At 36.1% G+C, this 24,447-nt stretch overlaps 1 protein-coding gene across 6 annotated transcripts in view; it reads left to right on the forward strand.

Annotated features, from left to right (window-relative positions):
- IQSEC1 (IQ motif and Sec7 domain ArfGEF 1) overlaps nt 1–24,447 on the forward strand; it is a 196,832-nt gene that overhangs the window by 157,399 nt on the left and 14,986 nt on the right. For all 6 annotated transcript variants that reach the window (XM_075096697.1, XM_075096696.1, XM_075096693.1 and 3 more), the window contains 7 exons: nt 8,334–8,495; nt 12,820–12,942; nt 13,730–13,896; nt 16,427–16,566; nt 18,142–18,171; nt 20,435–20,560; nt 22,183–22,282. In XM_075096697.1, coding sequence (XP_074952798.1) covers nt 8,334–8,495; nt 12,820–12,942; nt 13,730–13,896; nt 16,427–16,566; nt 18,142–18,171; nt 20,435–20,560; nt 22,183–22,282 — 848 coding nt within the window. The remainder of the gene's footprint in view (nt 1–8,333; nt 8,496–12,819; nt 12,943–13,729; nt 13,897–16,426; nt 16,567–18,141; nt 18,172–20,434; nt 20,561–22,182; nt 22,283–24,447) is intronic.

Raw genomic sequence — 24,447 nt, forward strand, 5'->3', positions numbered from 1 at the left:
GCTTGGGGTGTGTCATGATTCTCTTCACTGTGCTAACTGCTTTGTTCCTCGAGGCTGATGCTTCTCATATGGAAAAAGCCTATTTCTGAAATAGCTTTAAACTCTAATTTTTCCTCCTTTATTAGAATAACCCAGACTTTCTGCTCGGACCCTTTAGCTGCCTTTCATACACTTTTTACAGTTTTGTAATCAGCTCTGATTCACGCAATATTTTTCAGACAAGCCTGAACATCCAGTAGCAGTAATGATGTTCAATGTATAATTTCCTAGTGCTTTACTAGGAAATGGCAACATGAGAAAACTGACTGATCATGCAGAAAGTAATGGTTGACTGTTCAGGTCAATTGCCCAATTTTGTGAAAACAGACATCTACTGAGTTTCCTCTCTTTATTTTCCTCCTCCACGAAAAAGAACTGAGCGCTGAGATCACTTCCTAGTAAATTCTTTGTTAGTGACAGGAGTATAAATTAACTTTCACTGAATGGAGATTACTCCAGCCAATTTATTATAATTGCAAGTAAGCTCTGACCTTCACATCTGTGGTGGTCGTTTTTTGGTTTGGCTTGAATGAATCCGAGAAGTTAATCCAAAACTGAGAAGATGAGCGTATCATAGTTTAGTGAAGTCTTCCGCACTGTGGGGCGAAACTGTAGGTCTCCTGCCCAAATAATGTGAATAACTATCTCCCCATTTCCATGAGATGCAGAGAAGCTGAGAGAAACGTGCTGTTTCTTGGCTTATTTTCCTGACCCAGAGACCCTTTCTTGTAATTACCAGAAGATGAAATTTACGTCTAGTTTTTCTTTCTCTTCATTAAACAGTTGTGTGACATGAGGAAGACACAGATCAGGCCAGTCAGTTTCTCTTAATTTTTTTCCTTTCAGTCCCTTTCTTGTGTTGCTGCATAATTGAGTGAACTCTGACAAGTAGGCACTAGTTTTGGTAGCACTTTAAGGATGTTGGGTTTCTTCTTTCCTAGGTTTCAAAGAGCCATAGTGATTCTCTTAGCTTGGTTGTGGCAGCAGGTAGACTATTCAGCAAAAGTGAAGAAAGAAGTACAACCATAGAAACAAAATTTAGCTGTCAGCCCAACTAATGAGAATGTTCAACTAGCTTGTTATTGCCAGCTTGGCTACTTAAAAATGTTTAACTTCTTAAATGATTCTAAGAAAAGTCTTAGATTCTTGCTATTAAAAAAGTCATCCCTGGATTTTAATGTTAAACTAATTCTTAGTTTTGTGACAACTGTAAATATTTTCAAAATGGGATCTCTAGTATCAAAGGCAAGGACGATTATTTTCTTTTAAGAGAGACCTGGCATCATAGCTGCATTAAATTCTCCACCCCCAACATGAAAAGATTTATTTGGCAGCAGCATGTTTGTGAACTGTTTCTGTTTGCAGTATTGACAGGCTCTAAGAAATGTTTGTAGTTCTGGTTTGTTTGTTTTCTAGATTCTCTCAGCTTATGGTCCTTTCAGTGTAGCACACGTTTTGTGTGCCTAAATGCAGACAAGAAACCAAAAAGCATAGATGTACCTTCAGAAATACTGAAGTTCTTTCTAGATGTTTCACCAAGCTTCTCGTTTTCAGTCAGGCTAGCTTTATCCCCCTTGTCTCAGATGGCTGTAAGAACAGTACAATTGTGGTTATTTACATTGTGTGAATAAATCCCTAGTTTACTTCAAAAGATACTTTTGTCATTGCTGGGTATTGGAAATCAAGCTGCTTTCTGTGCTCATCTGTTTATTAATGCTTCCATTTTAAGCTCTGTTATTGTCTGAGCATCTAAAAGGAAATAGAAAGATTTAATGTGGTTTTGGATGCTTGTAAGCTTGTTTAGCAGCTCAGAAATAGGGAAGGCTTTATGCGCCTTTGTACTGTGGTTTTTTTTGAATGTTTGGTTTTTGGTTTTTTTTGTTTATTTGGGGTGGTTTTGTTTTTTTTTTTTTTTTTGTGGTTTGGTTTGTTTTTTGTTTGGGCTTTTTTTTTTTTTTTTTGAAGTAGTGCTGCTTGTTCTTTTCTGTTGGCCAGAGTGGATGTAGGCACTTTATCCACACTGTTGCTTAGTTAGTACAACTGATTGTGCAGCTATGGGGAGGAGCTTGACTGGATTTTTTTTAAAAAAGCAAATGCAAAACAAACCACCACAGAAAAAAAAAAAACACCAAGAAAACCACCAACATAAAACATCAAAACCCCTTTTTCTCCTAGTTCAGTTTGTCAGGAAGTTCTCTCATTCCTGCTGCTGGCTTAGAAGAGATTCATGCCAGTACTGGCACTGCCACTGAAGCGCTCACCTAACTACTGCACTTAGGTTTAATGTGTTTGTTTTGCAGTAGGACTGGCTGTACCAGTAAGTCTTGCAGATAACACTATATTCTGTGTTCGAGCTGATCTTTCTTACCATCTAGACTCTGACTAAAAGCTTTACCAAATTAGCTTTTCAAATACACTGTGGTGTTTCTGCAAGAATAGTATTTCCTATAACTTTAAAGATAACATTTTTAATATCTACGTAATACAAATCCTTATTTTCTGAGAACCACTAACCTTTGGAACCTTGTGTTACTTTATGTCCAACAACAGCATAAGGTGGTGGATTTCTAACTGTATTTTCTTTTGGGCTTAAACAGCAGTCTGTGTGTTTGTCCCTGCACCTACACTACCTGTTGGGTGTGTGAGTACAGCTGTTGACAGTTTGCTGTGAACTGACTTGGGAAGTCAGTCAGCAGATGCTGTTATCCTTTCCTCTTCAAAGAAGGATCTGTTTCTGACCGTGACTTTCCTGCTTTCTCAAACTCTGGTAGGTCTTGAGCACCTCTGAAAGTAGAATTTAGGCAGAGGAAATGTCAAATCAGGGACTGTAATGCAGCGATTTTGACAGTCCATATATAGTAATTCATGGAGCTTCAGGGCTGTTTTTATCATTGGCAATCCAGATCTTCTGCAACAGATAGTTGTGGTGTAAATGATCGTAGTAAGTATCATAAAGTTGTCTGTCAATGGTTCCTGTGACCAGGTAAAAGTTAATTGAGACAAATAATGACGTATTCAGAATTATAGGTGTCTGGATCACTCCACTCCTTACTAATTTGCTCATGGCGATAGAAATATTAGGAATGCAGTGTTTTTGTAAAGATACTATGCTTCTTATTATACATGTAGGTTTTAGTCTAATGAAAAAAACAGTCTTTTTTTCTTTTTCTTTCTATATATTCCTAAATTGGATAAGGGACACACTTCTCAGGAATGTACCAACTTTGATATTATTACCCCAGTTTATTGTTCTTTTCTCTTCTACCCCATACGCCAAAGGAGAGCTCATTCTTAGGAGACCCTCATACATCATTTATGTTAGCAAAACTCCTAAACATACAGACCTTTTTGTGACTTTTCCTGATTCAACCTGCATAGCTGTTAAAGGGAAAAAAACAAACCAGCTCCTCCTCAGCTTTACAAATTATAAACCCCCAACAAACTGCCATTCTCTAACGAGATTTACACAAATGTCAGCAAGCTATACGAGCTTCCACTGAGTTTATGCTTTCAGTACTGCCTGTAGAACTTGCTGAGTAAATAAGCAATCTCTTTCTAGTTAGTATTATGCCTGGGAAGGAAGGATGTCATGCTGACTAGATAAAACAGCAGTGATGTGCAGGAATTTACTATTGTCTTGGCTTTTGAGGGAATGGGTTTTTAGGGGGGTTGGGGTTTGAGTTTTTTGCACTTTGGTTTTTTAACTGTTGTCTCTGTGATTTTGCACTCTTCGTGCCTGGAACTTGCTTCCTCATAAAGATGTCAGTTTCCAAAAATTGCTGCAGGATCCAACCTGTCTTCAGAAACACTCAAAGACAACATTTTTACTGGATATGACCAGTACTCTCTAAGAACTGTGCCTATTAAAATATACTGGTTTGATCTGGTTTTTTTAAGTTTGCATTACATTCCCCATCAATGTTTTTCCCCTAAAAGTTGCTTTGAGCCATCCTAAAGGTCTTGTTACTAACCAGTTTCTGGCAAATTCCTTAGCCCTTTATGCAACATCTGAGAATCATACGTAAATATGTTTTTGTACGTCTTTTTGTGCTAGTTGATTTTTTTTTCTTTTCAGTAGATTTGTTTTGTGTTTCGTTTTGTGACTTCTTTTGGTTTGTTTTTTTTTGAGATGGAAGACATTTTTAAGCTTTATTTGGAAAACAATCCTTTAAATATTAAAAGTTCTCTAAATATGTTTAGCATCGGTTATGTAAGGTGCTAGCTTTATAGAGTGTATTTTGATATTAATTAATGTATTCAAATCTGAAAAGAAATGCTCTGCTTATGCAGCTTCCATGATTGCTATTTATAGACTTCTCATCTTCCCTGTTATCAGTAGGTGTAATTAACAAGCCATCACTGGGAATTTTCCTAATCACAAAAGACTCTTGGTTGTAACTATAAAACGGTCTGTGCTCAATTCTGAGTAGGCAGAAATGAGGATAACTTATGTCAGATGTTCTATCTCATGTTAAATCCATGACCCTTTCACGTCCTACTCCCTTCTGCACAGTCTTACACTGTAGGAAAATTAGGGTTTGGTGAAAAAGAAAGTTTGTCTAATTTAAAACAGCTGGTTTGCTTGGGTTGTCTTTTAAAACCTGCCCTCCCAGAAAGCCTGTCAGCTACCTGTTTTTTTTTGTCCTTCACTGGACAGGAGCAAATGAGTTTCTGGTAGTTTGCTGATAGTTAACACCACAACTCACATGTCCTCTCGGTGCATTTAAGAGGCAATTTCTTCATACATAGTAATATTTGAAATTTGTCATGTTGAGGATGACTTAAATTTCCATGAACCTGTTTAGTTCTTCAGTTTGTCTGAAAAAAGGGAAAATACTGTTTGCGTCTGAAGACAGAGGGGCAAGGTGGCACCCTTGTGTACATTTTTCTCTTAGCCTTTTTATCTTCACTTTTAAAGTAAAATTTAATTGGAAGTACAGCACTTCAGAATTTCAGAATTCTGAAGTGATACAAAGTCACTACTTTCTATTAAGTACTTTTCCTGTTGAATAAGATAATGCCACACCTGGTGTTTGGGTTGGGAGGGAGCCTGCAACAGCAATAAAACTCCTTGAACCTTCCTAGCTTGCAAGGTGATTTAAAAAAAAAAGGGGGGGGAGGTAGGTGGGAGATTGTTCTTCCAATATGCTGTTTAATAAAATCTAGTTCATATTAAATTCAGTTTCTTGGTCAAGAACATTGAATGAATTCAAGGTTTCAGGTCATCAAAAATAGAAATATGAAGAAAATTTTGTTGGCAAGCTGGACTTCAGAACAGAAATCAAAATTAGCATTTATGAGCTGAATGGGGAGCTAGGGAGATAACCGTTGGATAAGATATTTTTTCTTTCTCTAATATTTAATACCCACATTTAGCCACAGAAACTTATTTTATTTAGGACTTCATTTGTGCACATATAACCCTTAACCTTCAGAGTTCTCCTGTGAGCCAAAGAGTATTCATTTTGCTAATAAGAAAACTGAAAATGTTGTAGGCTGCGTTGCTCAAGGAGGGATACCCTAACAATTCCAGAGTGGTACCAGCTGCTTCTGGCTACTTGTCCTTTATGCCATCCTTTAGAATATACTTTATTGTAGCCTGTCATTAATTGGGGCGAGGTACCAAAAGACCACCTGAAGCTGTAGGTTCTGTCATTAAGAACAATAACCCTGCTAATTCTTGCTCTGAGAAATCCTTAATCCCCATTGTAGTGATGGCTACCAGACACCTTCAAAGAAAGATCAAAGTAACCTTACAGAAAGTTACAGTTCTCATCTCAGCAGGTAGTAGAAATTCTCTAGAGAAGTCCTTTAATTTTTGAGTTTGGGTGGTTGTTTTTGGTTTTTTATAGCAGCAGCTCTGTACCAGCTTAGTCTGGGTGCTTCACTGTCGGCTGGTTCAACCCACAAGTAGCTCTTCAGCTGAGATCTGGTACATTCTCTACATTTACAGTTGTTTTTCTAGAACAGAACAACAATATTAACAGCTTTTGGAGGACAGATTTCAAAATAATATGACACAATTTTATTCATCTCTAGTTGGCAAATTCAGTGGGTATGGCCATGAATTAGAAGAAATAAAGTTTCTCCACAGTGGAAGCGACGGTTCCAGGTTTGTTACTCTGAAGTTTATGTCACTGCTACTTCAGTTTGATTTATCAGATAGGGAAAGAGTAGTCTTCATTTTTACACTTCAGAGTTTTCAGGTACTGTTTTCATGTTACTACAGTTCAGAGTTTACATTGCTTGCATGGTACAACTTTTGTAACAAATTGGACTACTTTCTAATAATCCTAAACTGTAAAACTTCCTGATGTTTCACTTCATCATGAAGAAAGTATCGATGGCTTCCAGTGTATGGCTAAATGGATTTTTAAGTCTGTTTTGGAGACTTACCTAGCCTGGTTTGAAGTGTATTTGAATAAAGTGATTTCATATTGCTGAACCAGAAGGCAGAGCTTCCTATGAGAAAATGCAGATCCTGACTTATGTGAAATTACATAACTACATAGGAACTGATGCAAAATATATCATGTGTGACCTTCATGATAATTTTAAATGTTCAGGCTTATGGGGGTGGTAAGAATGCAAGTTGTGGTTTAGTACAATAAGTAATGATCCAGCATTTTCTGTATTTAAAGTAAAGGTGATCTTTGGATCAAGTTTTGCTTTTTGATTGTGTTCGTTTTCTGTTTTGACAATTTGAAATTGTATCACTCTGAACTTTATGGACACATGTACCACACTAACAACGGGATAGGGAAAACTGTTCCTGTTGTTGTTGGATGCTGTGAATTTAAATTCAGAAAGATTAAGAATTCTGAAATACAACTCAAAAGCATACGAAAGGAGCAGTTATATTACTTCCAAGAAAAAGGGTACTTTTTGAGTATGAAGGAGATTCATTTTACAAGATTGTATTTAGAAGATGACCATATGTGTAATCTTATTTCAGATGAAAAGAGCCACAAAGCCTGATGCAAGAAATTGAGATTTGAGAGCTCCCTTTTGATTAAATTATATATATATTCCTCTGATCTATCTAACTCTTAACAGAATATTAAGTGTATAATAGTGTAATGTAAAAGAGTAGGAGGACTGAATGGTCATGTATTTAGTAATATTATTTGAAATTAAAAAAAACATAAGGAAGGGTTAGGGTTGTATGATCAACCTTGTATAAATATAGTGGGGTCACCTTGTCCTTTGAAATGTATTTTGCTTGCCTTAAAGGAAATATATCTCGGGTCATCCAGCATGTTGCAAATCATTCACTCTTACAGGTGGATATTATATTATAATTCATTACAAAATAAAGATGATAATGGAATTGCTGGTTCTGTAACAATATCCTTTTAATATCTTCAAAAGAAACCGTGGCTGTCTGTTGTGTCACACTGCTGAAAGATGCAGTGCATAATATGTGCTGTCAGGGGAATTTTACAGCACTTCAAAATATAAGCAGCATTTACCTTTATAAGCAGTAGATTTTATTGCCAGAAATCAGTTCCATCCCCAGTCCTCCTCCCCAGCACACACTTCTTAACATGTTAAAATGAGTAGTTTCAGCTTGCTTTATTTTCAGATCTGAAAATGGTTACAGGTAAAACTGGAGGTGATGCATAAAGAGATGTAAAATGCTGCAGAAACTATGAAGGTGCTTGTCTGAGGGAGGGAAATCTGGGGAAATGGGTGTGTTAAAGGACAAGAAAAAAAAACCCTAAATTAGATGGGAATTCCACTATTTTTAATTGCTCCTTTTTGGATGACTGACTTTATTTTTTCCCCCTTGTTTTTTGTATTCTCAGCTTGCACATTATACCTCTTCAGATGTTTTTGTTCAGTAATTTTAACTTTTGCCAGCAGGGGGGTGGGAGGTCAGAGATGTTCTTTGTTTCTTGTTTTTCATCAGCAGCTTTTTAGTTCAGTTTCTGGAAGGGACAGCTCTCCCAGCAACAGGAGCATTTTAGTAGCTGATGTGGGGCATGTCTGTTGTATTGACAAATGTTTTGACTTTCATGCCTGAGGCTGCTTGCATATAAAGCTTCTCTTTGGAAGGGTTATGGAGCAGGGAAATGTGTAAGAACATGCAAAGATGTGTTTCCAAGCTAGTAGGCTATTAACAGTGAACAGTATGTTCTAAGGGATGGTTATGTTTATCATGAAACTATACTAGCCCATACTAGTAGTATGTTAGTCAAAAGTGATGTGCAAAATTACTGTAAAATTTTAATCAGATGCCTTCAGGTCCAATGGAAGAAAATTAATAGGTTTGCATTCCCATTTCTCCTCAGAAAACCTGAGAAAGGAGTCCAGTACCTCATTGAGCGGGGTTTTGTGCCAGACACTCCAGTTGGTGTTGCCCACTTTCTCCTGCAAAGGAAAGGTCTCAGCAGACAGATGATTGGAGAATTTCTGGGAAATCGACAAAAACAGTTCAACAGGGATGTATTAGAGTGAGTATGGGGGGTGGGGGTGGGGGTGGTGGTGGTGTAAGCGTATTTTCTTTTCAAGTAAGACGTTTTATCAAACTACAGGTAGTAATGGTTTCTGAATGTTATGCGCTCTTCTCTGGATCTTGTTCTGAAGGAAGGGGAAACCAGACTCTCAGGGTTAAGAAAGAAAACATGCACATGAGCAAATATTTCTTTGCTTTCCAGCTAAGTTACTGGTTCTGTTATTGATCCAGCAAGATATGTACAAAGATTTATATTCCCTATAGTCATGTACATTTACTCTAAATCTATCTTTTAACTTCATTTGCCTTAGAGTACGTTATTTGGAAGTCTTTTTCCTTTTTCAGGCTCTCTAATAATTTGCTGAATAAAACAAAATAATATTATATGCAACATAAGGCTTCATGAGTAACAGAACACGAAAATAATTATTACAGCCAAATGGCTCAGATGTTAGATAAACAGGGATTTCAGCGTGTACAGGCATATGCTGACAAGATCTATACAGACTGTTCCTTTCCAAAAGATTAGATAAACGAAAACTAGTTTAGAAACCAAAGAAATTCAAATAATGAAAATTAGACTTTCAGCAGCTTGGTCATAAATTTCTAAACCTTATGTACGGAGTAACCAAAATGGAAGCTGCTTCATTTAAAGAGAGTGTTCATTTAAAACACTTATTCTTTTGGGGTTTGTTTTTTTTTTAAAATCTGTGTACTGACCTCTAAACATGAATACATCTTAGTCCGGTTTTATTCAAGGAATTGTATAAAAAATGGTTAGGTGTTTAACAAAATTGCTGAGAATGAACGCAGAAAAAACCCCACATCTTGCCCATTAAGGAAGACTAGAAAAAATTCTGACCACAGGTTTTAACCAGAGCATAATAAAACCTGTACTGAAATTTGCATTGCTCTATAGATGCAGTCTTTCTTGAGGATTGAATGTTGATGTATAATATCGATACCATGATATTGATACATCACAAAAAGTTTAATGTTTTTGTTTGTTTTATTCAATAGGATACAAAGTGTCTGCCAATACCTTACATTTTCTTTGCATATTTCTTATGGACTGCTCTCACCAGCTTCACACTGCAGATGTTGGTTGCGTTCTCTACAGTCATCCCTGATCTTACCTAAGTTCTGACAGTACAATAGTATCTCAAATTGCAAGCTTGAACACTGTATTAATACAGCTAATGGCATGCATATGTATGCCATAGACCTCTTTTTAGAGGTTTTCTCTTTTTTTCATGTGCCTTGTTAAAGGCTGCTGCCTTATACCCAGCAGAAAGCAACAGAAGAGAGTGTACCAAGGCGTGTAGCCAGGCTTACAGTATAGAGGAAAAGGTCATGGCTTGATTTTGATGCAATCCCTATTCAGCATGAGTCATTATTAGCTACTTGTAATGATCGTCTGGATTTTGCAATTATGAGTCAGACTAGGGTGAAGACTTTCCAAAGAGTGTATATTTTCTACTTTTTAAAAAGAAAACAGTACAGGTCCAGGAAGAGATAATTTATAATCTTAGATGATGCATTTTGTGATCTTAAACAAATCATTTGCCCTCACCATCTCAGACTAGTAGAATATGGGTAAGAAGCAGTGTGTCTCTGCTAAACCAGATGTACAGCCGGCGTGTATCTGTGATGAGGTGAATTCTGAAGAGTAAGGTTATAATCACCTATCTACAACCTCACAACAATCCTTTTACTGAAATTAATCTATTCTTAAATAAGCTGTTTCAGCTATGCTTTGGGGCAAGGAGCACCCTGTAAGTGGTTCAGTTCTCTTGATAGTGTTCTGGAACTTGACTGCAAATAGGAAGAAGGTACTTTTTAAGAAAAAGAGACAACAGAATAGAATTTAATCTTAAATGTCACAGTTACAGATTGGAGGTAGATTTTGTCGAACTGATAACTCCAGGTTGTTACATAGAAAAGATATTTTAACAGATGATCCTTTTTCTGTTACACAGTTTAATTTCAAGTGATATGCTTTGATTTGTGTTCAAGTTTTCCAGATCCTGTAAATTCGGGTGTTCTAACTGTTTGAAATCATCTTTTCACTGGAGCTTAGAAAATATTCAGGAGAGTAGCCTAAATTTTTGACCAAGAGCCGCATTCTGGGCCTGCTGTAGTTGCTACCTGGTGGTAGCTCAAGTGTAAAGGCATTGTTTGGATGGCATGGGGCTGGCATAGCTGGCGCTGATGATGTTGCCCTCGTCAACATTTGGGGCATGTCAGACACGCTTCCCAAAGCACTGCTGTTCTGCAGTGAGCCTCAGCTTTCTCTCTGCCTGAACAAGAAGTGCTTGATATAATAGATATGTAGCTGAGGATCTGACCTTCTACTGTGTCTTGACTTTGCATTAGAAAACAAAAGTACAGTCACTCAAAGAAGGAATAAAGCCATCATAAAGAACACTGTTGAAAGTGAGAGGAAAAGCATGACATTCCCTTGCTTTGTCCAGGACTCCATCATTTTGGTCCATTACAGTACATAGGTAGAGAACCAAGGCAGTGGTAGCCATGCTGACCCAGCACATGGTACGTTCTACTCCTCTTGTCTACATTTTGTGAAGAGTTGGTAAGCAGGGGATACCACCCAGGAAGGCGTTCCAATTATCTGCTTACCTAGAAGTGGTGAAGCCTGGCTGCTTCTTGCCTTTACCTGCCTGGGACAAGTAACTGTAATAGTGAAGATGCGGTGGTTCAACACAGGCTTATTCACCCTGAGTATATATGTAATCAGGTTCTCATGCTGTGACTAAAGTCCACTTAGTCACGTTCTCTTTATCATTATGATCATGATATTATTGTCAAGGATTATAATTCTGTTAACTATTGTTAACAAAAACTAAACAAGTGTGTCTGACCTTACTTAGTTTGATGTTTCCATTTGCTGTAATGGCCTAGCTAAAATAACTTGTTCACTTTTTTGTCATTACATAGTCACTGGAAAATTTTTGTTTACTATTTTGAAATGTTTGTAAAAGAGTACTGGTTCCAGTTAAGAACATTGACCATGGTGGTATACCTGCTGTCTCCCTAGTTCATATAAAAGATTGTTTAAGACCCCTCCCCGTTAATGTTGTCTGCCAGCATGTTTCTGGAGGTCCTTAATTGCTCTAATTACTTCATTTTGACTCCAGCTTGTCTGCACATGTGCTTTGCACCTTTGAAGGAGAAAAAAAGCTTTTGAAAGTGTTACAGAACTTACAATAGGTGAGAAGACTGTGAACATTATTGCAGAGCTGATAATAGGTTTTTAGGTGTGGATTGGAAAGGGCGTGAGAAATGCCAGGCCTGTTTGTTTGTTTCCTTGTGCTTCTGCATACAGGGAAGACTATTCAAGGCAAACTGAAAAAATTGCTTTGGTATTAATCTATGTTAGCTACATTGTTACTAGATGAAAAATGTGAGCTACTCCAATTTATCATTATATAGCTATACATTTAAGTAAAGCCTTTTAAAATGGGCTGTGCTTTCTTTCTGTGGTTTCTGTGTTACAGTGCTGTTACTTGCAGTGATTCATGTCTGGTTATTTAAAAACTACAAGCTAAAATTAAAGAAAGGAAATTTATAAGCTTCTGATTTTAAAGTAGTCTTTAAACAAAGTATTAGAATGACATAGTTTACATGGTTGATTATATTAAACTGTGGGGTTTTTTTATTTTTTGTCAGCATTGTATTTTCAGAGCAAGAAAGTAATTATTTCTCCATAAGTGTTAACTAAAAGACATGGCAAATGATGGGGAGATGAAAATTACAGCATTAATAAGAGAGTATCCCAACAAGATTAGGGTTTTTTTTTTCTCTGTATATAAGAACATTCCTAGACACAGAGCCATTTGGTACAGGTTGTCCTTGCTGCAGGCTGTTTCAGATATGATATTTTGAGCAGCATAAACTATTTTTTGTTATTGTTGTTGTTAGTATTATTATTGTTGTTGTTATTATTATTATTGGCATTGCAATAGTTGATTGGCCTGGAAGCACAAACCAAATAATTATTCTTGGCAACGGTATGTCACTTATATTGGTCAGACATTTGCCATTCTAGCAGCTCTTCTGTGTTGTTTTTTTTTTTTTTTTAAAAAAAGGGCCTGCTTACATGTACGCACTCTTTGATCCACTATTTGCGATCCTTCCTCCACAGCTTACCTACAATTACTGCAATTGCTGCTGAATGTTTCAAAAAACTCCACGTATCTCTACAAGAGATAGAAAATAGAAAGTGTTTTTTTTCTCGAAATCTTACCTTTGGTACTGTGTTCTTAGAAATTAAAAGACACAATGGCAATATGTTTTTATCCTAGCTGTGTTGTGGATGAGATGGACTTCTCAACAATGGAACTGGATGAAGCACTCAGGAAATTTCAGGCTCATATCCGTGTTCAAGGAGAAGCCCAGAAAGTAGAACGGCTCATTGAAGCTTTTAGGTATGATGCCAAAACAAATTACTTTGTCACCAGAAACCTGTTGTCTAATGGTCAAACTGGAGAACTGGGGAAGTTGAGTGTATCTAAGTTACTTCCCTGCTTATTTGCAGTTTCCTTGTGAGCTACATACAGTTTCAAATACAGCACATCGTTTGTGGTGGTTTTGCTTGTTTGAAATAGGAAGTTTTATTTGCTGGTGCTGTTCACGTATGTTATCTGTATTAAGGTAGTGAGGTTTCTCAAAAGTTTTTTCTGGCACTGGTTGAAAAGATTGAAAGGATTTTTTAATGTCTCTAACACTGCATCTGAATATAATTGTTTATACTATCAAACTATAGGACCATTTTCATTTTAGAGTATATATGCTCTCAACCTTTCATTAAGCATTTCAACCATAGTGGAATAAAGAGCACTAACTTACTAATACTAACACAGATGTACTTCATCCAGGACAGGATGAGATGTAAATCATCATGTGGCAGTAAGGTAAAATCAATGCTGTATTCTTACCTGGTGTCAACAGGTATTACTTGCTGAAAAAAATTAAATACTGAAGTTACTGTAGCTCAGAAGCTGTACTAAGAAGTGAAGTTACAGTGGTAGTAGAAAACAGAAGCCTTCCATATTCTAGGGTTGATTTATGAAAATATGTGGACAGAAAGCTAAATATATGTATGGAACACGAATAATAGCTTGCTCAGCTTCTGGAATGTAGCAGTTGGTTTATTTGGTGAAACTAGAATAGTAATTCATAGCTCTGACAGTGTCACCCTTTGCTTTTTTACAGCCAGCGATACTGTATCTGCAATCCAGGTGTTGTGAGACAATTTAGAAATCCTGATACCATCTTCATTCTAGCTTTTGCCATCATACTGTTAAACACAGATATGTACAGCCCAAATGTGAAACCAGAACGCAAAATGAAGCTAGAAGATTTTGTCAAGAATTTAAGGGGTAAGCAAACTCTAATGATTAAAGTTATGAAAGCTTTTCCCTGTAAATGTCATTGGAGAGACACCATGTATCTTCTGGAAAAAAGACAAAATACAGGGCAGTTGATTCTGATTTCACCTGACTTAAAGCTGCTGTCATTTGTACAGGCTTTAGTTATTTCTGGAATAGTGAAAACAGAATTAAGCATATAGTATTTTGTCATTTTTATCTTGTCTTTCTTGAGTGAATGTATTGTCAGGTCCTTTTCCCATATACGTATATATATTAAGGAATAAAAATCACTATGCCATGATGAGAACTTTTGGAAATACACTAAAGATTTAAATTCTTGGTGGGGAAAAAAAAATCCCAACTCCAAAACCTTCCTGAGATGTACATGGTAAATAGCACAGAGATTTTATTTTGATTTCTTTATTGGTGTATTTTCTGATCAAGGAACTATTTGCCAGCTATGGCAATGGCACACCTAGGCTTGCAATTAGATTGCCAAAAAATACGGATATTTTTTTTTTTTCCAAATTTTTATCTCAGGTCTTTCTCTTCTGGTCCTTTCTGATGAAAAAGAACATATTTTTTTAAATTAAGTATCAGCTCAGCCAGTGCACAGCTCTGCCTAACAGGAAGTAGTCACTGTAGAGCTGAGGAGGAAGATTGTGCATGAGGAGATACCTCCTGTTGTTCCTGGGCACTCAGGGAAGAATGGATCAGACAGTGTTTACCTTTTATCACAGAAGAGCACTCAGCTGTTAGAGAAACAAAATGAGACTGAAGTTCCCATCCCTTTTTTTCCTTTATGATAGTTTGTGCCCAGAGAGAAAAAGCAGCTTTTACTGCAGTTCTATTACTATGTGTTTGTCCAAAGGCCAGGAAAATTGCCTGCTCAGTCATTGCAAACCTCTCCTCCTCCTCCTCCCCCCGCCCCGCTTTTAAGCACAGAATAAGCACAACTTAGTGCACAGTCTCTCCTCTTTCGGCAACAATGGATGTAGCAGCATGGCAGCAGAATAGGCCCACTACTGCAGGTGTCAGCAAGTACTGAGGTATTGTTTAACAGCCATTTTCTCGGTGATACCTAAAAGTGGGCTGAATGGCAGAAAGACAGAATCAAGTTGCTTAACATATAAAAATATATTGATGCATCCGAGATGCATGGCAGTTTGTATTCATGGTGCATGTGGTACTTTCATTTTAGTACTAGTAAAAACAAAATACTCGTGGTGTTGTGAAATCTCAGATTTTGAAAATTAAAGTCCTGTTTGGTGATTTTATTCCCTTAGATTTATATAAGACAGCAATGAACAATCTATGCTTAGCAGATGTTTTAGCTTAGCAAAATATTTAGTGTTGAGATTTTATCATAAAGTCCACAAAGATTAAAAAAGCCTGTTATTCATTTCTTAGCATAATACTACAGTTATATTTGTTGTATTAAATACAGTGCATTCTCTCAGCTCCATCTCAAATGCCAGCAATTTTTTATTATTGTAGGCATTTTTTGTAACAGGCTACTTTGCTTGTAACTTTAAATGACTGGATTGCAAAGGGTGGTTTGTTGAAGATTTGCTGGTGTGGAACAGAACAGAGGTGGCTTTGCTTGCTTCTAGTTGCAAAGAAACTGTTATTTTATCACAGTATTTTTAATGTGAGCAGTTCTTCCACTGGTGGACAAAATCTTCTATTTTGGCTTCTGAATGGGAGATAAGAGTTCATTGCTTTAAAACCTGTTTAAAGAATAGACATGCATCCCCCTGTCCCCAGGAAATCCAGCTTTAAGTCACTTACTGAAATTGGACTCCTTCCACTGCTATTAAAAATTCAGGATCAAGCATTCAAGACAGTGTAGCGTGTGTTAGAATACAGACATGCCAATGATAATCACACAGTGCTAAACAATAATACTGTAACTAGGTTATTTTGTTGATTTGTTTTTCCAGATAAAATTTATTGTGTTTTAAATCATAAAGGAAATATTCATTAAATTAATTTTACTGGATGTTCATAAGGTTCTCTTGTAGGAAATTGTTTTATGAACAGCGTTGAGTAATACTGGGACAGAGGCAAAATGGAATGGTTGTCCTGCTTCCTCCCAGTGGTATATACCTAGGAGGAGGTCATTGGAGATTTTAGTGTCTAAAGGGTTATTTAACTCATTTGAGCTTAAGAGTTTTAAAACAAAAAAAACCCAAACCTGTGTAATTTCCATCGGTGTCTTGGCATATTGGAGCAGCAAGCTTTTGGGCAAAAATGAGTGCTTCAGTAATAAGTAACTTAACTTCTGCTCTTTGATAAGGTGCACACAAAGAACAGGATAGGAGGTGTTAACTGACAGTACCAGCATTTATAAAACAAAACAGCATAAACAAGTACATCAGCAGTCTTAGGCAACGTTAGCGTTACTGTTAGCAGGGGAAACAAAGATTGCCCATGTTTTTATGTTCTCATTTCCAAGAAGCCTACATTGCTGAGAAATAACACTGGTTGTTAGATCATTCAGAGCCAGACTGATATTAGAAACTTTTGGCTTCTGCAGGTGTGGATGATGGTGAAGATATCCCACGAGAAATGCTGATTGGGATTTATGAGCGAATCCGCAAACGGGAACTGAAGACGAATGAGGATCATGTATCCCAAGTCCAGAAGGTTGAAAAACTCATAGTAGGAAAGAAACCAGTAAGTTTGCTTTGCACTGCCTTTCTGTTACTAAGGAGATATAGAGCAGTGTACAGTATATGACAATACAGAAGTGTGTTGCTTAGAAGTATAAATTGGTTGATAAATGGCAAAAGTCAGAAACTGTCAAAATAATAATTTTCTATGAGGGTCGTTTTAATTTTGGAGTATTCACAGTATAAATGAATGTTGCAGTCTGGTATTCAAGAGTGATGATGTTATGAGTCTTAAACTCTTATCTCTTTGTGAAGGTTTACAATTCTGAAATCACCGAAATGTCTGCATTTTAGGCAGTTCTAATGTTTGCCTCAGGAGAATTTAAGTGTTTTGTTGAAGTGATATTGTAGAGAATTGTATTTCAACATTTACGCTCTCAGTTATGACTCTATAATTTACAATAGTAATAGAGAACTGTTCACGTCAGCATCTTTCTCAGCTTTGCAGCTAGCTCTGTGAACTGGTCTTTGTAAGGGGAGATTGTGTCATTTTGTCTCAGAATTTATCTGGAAATTGCGTCCCAGGGATTCTAGCTCTGTGTTTGAGCATCCAAACATACCTCTTGCTTTGTTGTAGGAAAAATCTTAAAATACTTTGCTAAATAAAGTAATCTTCAAAGTGTCTGTTGGAAAAGGAGAGAGAAAAGGAAGGCTTACAGCATTTCTCCAGTATTTTACATGCTAACAAAGGTATCTAATGTGGAGAGGGATAATGGATACTCAGCCTTCCTGAACTCAAGTCCTAGAGTAATCTTCTAAGAATCTTCATGTTAGTAGTCACAAAGGCAGCCCAGGACAAAGAAAATAAAAAACAACACTAGACTTGCATGTTTTTGAAGTCCTACATCAGCTTTTTATCAGCTCTGGGGAACTTTACTGTAGCAGGGTCTGATGGGTTGGGGGATTTTTTTATTATGAAAAAGAGCACGGATCTTAAGATTCTCCCTCTTACTTTTAAAGAGCTTTGAATTGTAGACTCTTCTCAGACAAGGCTCAGTGCAATGAGTGGGGGATTGGGAATGAGGGACCACCAAAAAAAAAAAAAAATCTAATTTACTTCTGTTTTCCAATAAGGAAATATTGAAGAGATCTCTTGGAAAAAGCAGAGAGAGAAAGCAAAATTTCCTTAATAAAAGATTTTACATATTTTTGAGGGGAAGGGAAATAAATATTCTAAAGTCAGTATTTGGCAGTCATGCTTCCATATGAAACTTATTTTCTGTAATTGTTTGGGGATTTAGGTTTATGCATAGGCTTCTGTGGGAGATGAGGGTTTTCTAATAGTTCTTTTTTTATTCAGGCATGTGACAATTCAAATCCTAAAACTAATCCTGACCTTGTAGATTAAATGGGATTAAGAAAACAATGCCCTCAATGGAGTCCTAGGTTCAAGGATTTGTCTGTTTTTAACTGTGTTAAAGAAAATTTAGGAAACAGCCAACAGTCTTTATTGATAGAAATATTTGTTTTTACTTTATAGGCATTTAGTCATAGTAAGACCATGACGTATTTACTTGCTATGATACAGTACTGTGTTTCTCTGAAGTTTAATGAACTTGTATATGTCTTTCTACTGTAGATTGGATCTCTGCATCATGGACTTGGTTGTGTAGGTATTTCTCTCATACTCCTTCAAAATTTATAGTCATTTCAGCTGGCAGCATTTTCTTAAACTGGCAATAATGCATTCTATTACATTTTAATTTTTAAAAAAAATTTGGCTTCTTTCAAGCAAATTTTTTCAACTGTTTTATTAAGAACTCTCCCAAGAATAAAGATTTTCTTTAAAATTTTCTTTAAAAATTTTCTTTAAAATTTAAAATATATTTCCCAGAGACTGCTTAATTTATTGCCAAGAGTTTTCTAGACTCTTTTTTTAGTTCAGTTTTTATGCATTTCAAATGCTATTATCACTGTAGAAATTAGAAAGCCAGTAAAGAATCAACAAATAAGTAAAATTACAGTTGCACCTCACTTCTCGACCTGGCCACATTTAAGTTATAGGCATATTCAATAATTACCCTAAATAACCCTAATAATTCAATAATAACTCTAAAACTATTCCAATGCAGTGTTCCAGTTACTTTAATGTCATGATAACATTATTGCTAGTAGTTTTGAACAAAGAAACCACCTCATAGCAGAGGAGTGTACGTAGTGCTCTGAAATCTGACCATCCTATACAAAGGTCGATCCTAATGAATTTATGTTTTTTCCATCAGTTATAAGTGCACTGTACATTAGCATCTTCACTCAGGACAATCCAGAGAAGGAACTTTAAATTTTCATTTGCTTTTTCAGTCTTCTATTTCTTGCTTTTTCTGTGTAAACAATTAAGATCATGCAAAGCTAGCTTCATGTTCCTGAGTGAAGTACCTGTCATTGCTTCATGGATGCATGTCTAGCAGTACCACCAGACTGTAAAAACAAACTGAAAAATGTGACCTTTATAAAGTATGGTGGAAGGAAATCTTAGCAGATCATCTGGTATGATATGAGTGAAAGCATTTTCTATAGTTAAATTTCAATACCAGAGCTAACTGTAGTTGCTTGCAGATTCATAGGCTCAGTGACTATCCCTGGGTTTTGTTATCTCGTTGTAGCAAACCTTAGACTGCCATGTGCTAGGGAAACTAAGTCTGGAGGTAGGAGAGAATGAGAACATGCAACATTTATTCCCACTACTGTTCACTAAGAACCCATGTAAGCTGTTCAGTTACTAGAATAGCCCGAACATAGAAACCATTGATTTCTCCAGCATTTTTCACCGCAGTGGCTCCTTTAGAATGTGTCAGATTTTTTCTTAAACACCTTCTCCTTGCAAGTTCAGGAAGGGAAATTAAGTTAATGCCATAGATAAAGTAAATGCTCTTAGCATTTTATCTGTTATTAGTATTGTTATCATTAGATTTTGAGAAGAACTGGAATCTCACCAAACGACTTGATAACCAACCAGGAGCAAGGGCAGATAGTGAATCCTAATGTCTTTTTTCCCCTCTTCCCCCACCCCCCACTCATGTAGAGAAAGAAGAAGCATTAACAGTCTTTGACTGTTTTTCTTTGCCTAGTAGATCTCATAATTCCCATGCAGAATCAGGAATTATAAAGAAATACAATATATAAATGAACTATATATCTAGTTACCAAAGAATGTTCTCTACTTAAAATTTTTAGAGTTTAAAAGACTTTTAATATTGTTGACAAGCTATCATCGTTTGCATTTGAAAGAAATGAAGTCTCACTAGGTAGAAAACAGCAGCTTCAGGGACAGCTTCAGCATACATTTCAAATAAGAAAATAGAAAATTATTCTCAGTTTTCTTGCCGGCATGAGAAAATAAGCCAGACTGAAAATGCATTTACGTTTTTCCGATGTCACCATTTCCTTGGTATTGGGGAATGAACAAACTGAATTGACTCAGTGTCTGACAAAACATGATCTACAAAATCAGTGTATTCATCTCACAAAAGCTGAAGTTGCTTTGTGTCCTTTCTTCTAATAAAGAAATGTAAAAATGCTGAGGAAAGCAAACATCCTTTGCTTTGAGCTCCCACTTGCTTAATCTTAATTTTTTTCAAGGTTTTATCATTTCACAAAAGCTCTGTCCTCAGTAAAACTTTCATTGGCATCCATATACAGGAATGCAAGCTGTTAGAAAATATTTTGTATAAGAATTTTGATGAAGTTTGAAAGTCATGCAAGTTTGTGGCATATAAATCTTTATTTTCCTGTTGTTAGTCCTTTGATTAAAAAATCTTATAGGCTTAGAGGTAAAAATACTTGAAGTATTCAGAAAAAGACTCTGAGTATGAAAGATGCTTTTTCTTGGCTACATATTGCTATATTAACCATGAACTTCTGTATTATCATAGGTGCTTTCTCTGCCCCACCGGAGACTTGTTTGCTACTGTAGGCTGTTTGAAGTTCCAGATCCAAATAAACCTCAGAAGCTTGGATTGCACCAACGAGAAATATTTTTATTTAATGATCTTCTTGTGGTATGTACTTTCAGGTGGATCGACTTCTAGTGAGGTATTCAGAAATGCCTGTCTCCATTAAATCAGTGGCAATTAAGCGCATGAGCATTCCTAAAAATAAATATCTATTACCTGTTACTCTGTACTCCCACAATCTTGGGATTATTAAGATTTAAATTTTCTTAATTTTCTTCATTATGTATAATTTGCTTTTAAACGGAAGCCTTTTATTGATTACTACACTTTATTGTAAGAAAGTACTTTGATGCAATAGCTTTTACTAGAACGAACAAAAATTACCTCCAGTTTACCCGTGTCCCTAATGGATAAATGAAAACATACATATAAATGAATAATAATTTCAAGTTAGTTGTGGAAAAATAAAATTATGTACTACTTTGTATTCTCCGGATGTTATATGAATCCAACATGTTTATTCAGTGAAATAGGAACAGTATATGTTGAAATACATTTTACAGTTGACTTTACTTTTTAGTGTGCATTTAACTTGACACAGTCTTTTGAAAATCAGACATACAAAACTAGTGACAACTTGGAATTATTTGGTTGATTTACTCTTAAAAATAGGAAAATTTGTTGTACTCTATTTGGAATATATATACACTTTTATTGGGTGTAATTTTTACATATATTCAGACCTTAAAACTAGGAAGTAAGTTTAAAAAAAAATTAATCCTTTCGATTGTAAGTATAACCTCCTATCATAAATGTGAACTTGGGTATAAAATGATGGAACATTGTTGTCTTTAGGTTGCAAGCTTTCTGTTGTTTGTCATTACTTACTCAGATGTCAGTAGTTTTATCAAACTGTTTTGGGAGTAGTATAGACCAAATTTGTCAGTTCTAGTAAAATGCCATCACCAAAAGTTAAATTCAGAAATAACTAGTAAAAATAAACCTCTCAGTTATAAAGAGAAAGAGTGGTTGCATTCACACTTTAGGAGAACCCCAAAATTGATGGTAAGTAGTAATGTTACTTTTATTGTAGCAAAAAGTAAAGGTTTCCACAGACGCAGAGCTTTTACTGAAATAGGTGCTGTACAAATCATAGGGAAAACAGGGCATCATTGGATGAGGTAGTGTAAGACAGTATTTGGAGGTGCACGGAAGTGAAGCAGGCTTGGAAGGTCACACAGCACATAAGAATAAGGGCTAAGAATTAAACTTGTGTGGAGCAGTCCACACAAGTTTAATTCTTGTGTGGACTGTAGTCAGACTGTAAGAAAAAAGCATGAAGGAAAGTGTGGTAGCAGCTAAGTTTTTTAAAAAGGAAAATTTAAACGTATTTACATTTTTTGCTAGCACATACAGTGCACAATGGGACGCAGGGGTTTTTTTCTGTCTGGAATTTCAAGTAGTATGGCTTTGGAGAATAGAGAACACCAAGGCTTTGTATCTGGATAAAATATTAAACCTTCTGGTTAAGAGATGCCAATGCTTCAAAGCTAGCTTTGTTTCTTCAATAGTAGTAGATTAAATACATCAGCTGCATTAAAAAAAAGTTAAAAATTACAAGGTCATCTTTTCTGGCAAATTTTAGCTTTCTTTGGCTTAAAAATGTTTTCTCATATGCTAATTCTTAAGCACAATAATTTTAACTTTGTTTATTTGATAACTTTAAGGTGACCAAGATTTTTCAAAAGAAGAAGAACTCAGTCACATACAGTTTTCGACAGTCCTTTTCACTCTATGGAATGCAAGTTCTTCTTTTTGAGAACCAGTGTAAGTCTTTCCTCTCTTTCTAGATTACCATTTTATTTATAAGTAAAATAAAATAGAAACTTGAGTGAGTGAAAGGGGTGGACAGGACTTGATCCTGAATTTAGGAATAAAATTGCTCTGAATTTCACTTAGCTCTAAAGTTTAAAACAAGATGGTGTCAGTACAAGAACAGCAAGACTGATGTTAGATTTTTTTGGTTGTAGTCAGAAGCCAAACCTAGCCACATGTGGTGTTTGTGAATGCTTGTAAAGAATAGATTGTTTGTAAAGAAACAAATAGCTTATATCTCTCGCAGAGTCAATGGTACAGTTAGCTGGAACTGAATGTATGATAATAAATAATGATTATTATAATGGTATGTGTAATTCAAACCACTATTTCATTTATTTTCCTGATTTATAGCTTAACTTTGTGCCTAGGTAATGTATATATTCAAATGTAAGTACAAAGCAGAGAGTCTCGGTTAAAGTTTGTATTTTCTGACACCTTTTGTTTATGTCAACTGTAATCTGCATCAATTCAGTATTCTTTTTATCTTTAATGATTCTCAAGCTTAGTCTTAGCAGACCAAAACCCAACAAAAAGCAAATAGTTTGCTAATGCTCCTCTAGATTTTAAGCCCAGAGATGGCAGCAGTAATAAGATAGCAGAGCATAGTTGTTTGTATGGTGCATAGGGGGACAGTCTATTTGACCTGACTTAATGGTTTGTAAACCAAATCTTGACCTTCATGATAAATTGGATACAGTTCGGTGTGACATTCAGTATTTTCTGTGCTTTTCCGTTGTGGACCAGTTAATTTTCACGTGTCCTTGAGAATGTGCTCCAATGCTCATCTCACTCAAAAGAAGTCACTGTTACTGAGTCAAAGCATCTGGAGATTTCAGTAGGGAAGACTTTGTAGTGCTTACAGCAGTGATGTGACCTGCAGATTATTTAAATACATGCACATTCATTCTCTCCCTCTTTTGCACACGTCATGTGATAGAAAACTCATTTTTAGAGAGGAAGGCCAAATATTTCTATCCTGGATTCTACTGAAAATACAAGAATATATCATTCCTCTGAAGTCAAGTTAAATAAATTTTTAAAAATTCATCACATAAGCACGCTAAGTAGAAACACTTTATTCAAGTAAATTTAATATCTGTAGTGGAACTAGGAGTAAAAGGTCAGATTCCTGCCAGTGAACTGGACGCATTTTAATTGAGACACTTAAGTAGACATAGTTGGACTCCTAAGGTGAGTTCACTATGGTGAATCAGTGAGCTGACTGTACTTCTAATATCAGTGCCTGTCAGGTGGACTGCGTTATTTTCCAACTGGGAAAGAGAAGTATTCTTCCCCTATGGTTTGTAAAATGCATATTCTTGGCTTCCCCCTTCCCCAGCAAGCTCTGGGGTATTTTAGCCAAAGCCATCGTGCCTTTCATTAAACCTGTGCATAGCAGCTGTTGAAATCAGCTGGTTTCAAGTGAGTAAAATTTAGCATCACTAAAGCAGAAGCAACAAAAATATTGGTATGGCTATTGGTGAAGTCAAACAAAATGGTTGGCATTGATGATAGAAGAATTGACTTCTAATGATAGAAGTCAATTACGCTGAGGGATGGATGAGCCCCAAAAGGGAAAACAATGTCATGTATCTCTAGTAAATAAATAGGCCATAAAGGAAGTATATCTTACATTTTCAGTCAAATCACTGAATATATAAAGGGCAAGGAGATCACTTTAGAGAGAGCGTATCTGAAACCAGTAAATACTTACGTCAGTGTTTCCTGATGCTTAATCAGTATGATATAAAGAAGTATCTCTGGTAATAAAATATTTTTGTTTGTTCAGTATGTGGAGATTTGTTATTTGTTCATATGTGAAGGTAGCCCATGTGACTTTGGGGTTACCAAGTTTCCTTGTTTGGTTTCATAAACGTTTTTTTTTCTTTTCTCCAAGAGGTGCACTTTCTAGAGCTGTTTACTGCATATTCAGTATCCAATATTAATGCATATTTGAACAGTTTCAGTGTTCGAAACAGTACATGCTGTTATACCATGTTCTCCACCTTTTAGCTTGCCTAGCACCAGACTCCTCTGCACTTTTGGCTATTTGGCTGTATTCTGAATGACTGCAGCTGCAGGCAACTTGAGGTGGCTGCTATTTGACTGAAGGT

This window comes from Phalacrocorax aristotelis, chromosome 6, assembly GCF_949628215.1.
Source record: "Phalacrocorax aristotelis chromosome 6, bGulAri2.1, whole genome shotgun sequence".
In the NCBI taxonomy this organism is placed as follows: domain Eukaryota; kingdom Metazoa; phylum Chordata; class Aves; order Suliformes; family Phalacrocoracidae; genus Phalacrocorax; species Phalacrocorax aristotelis.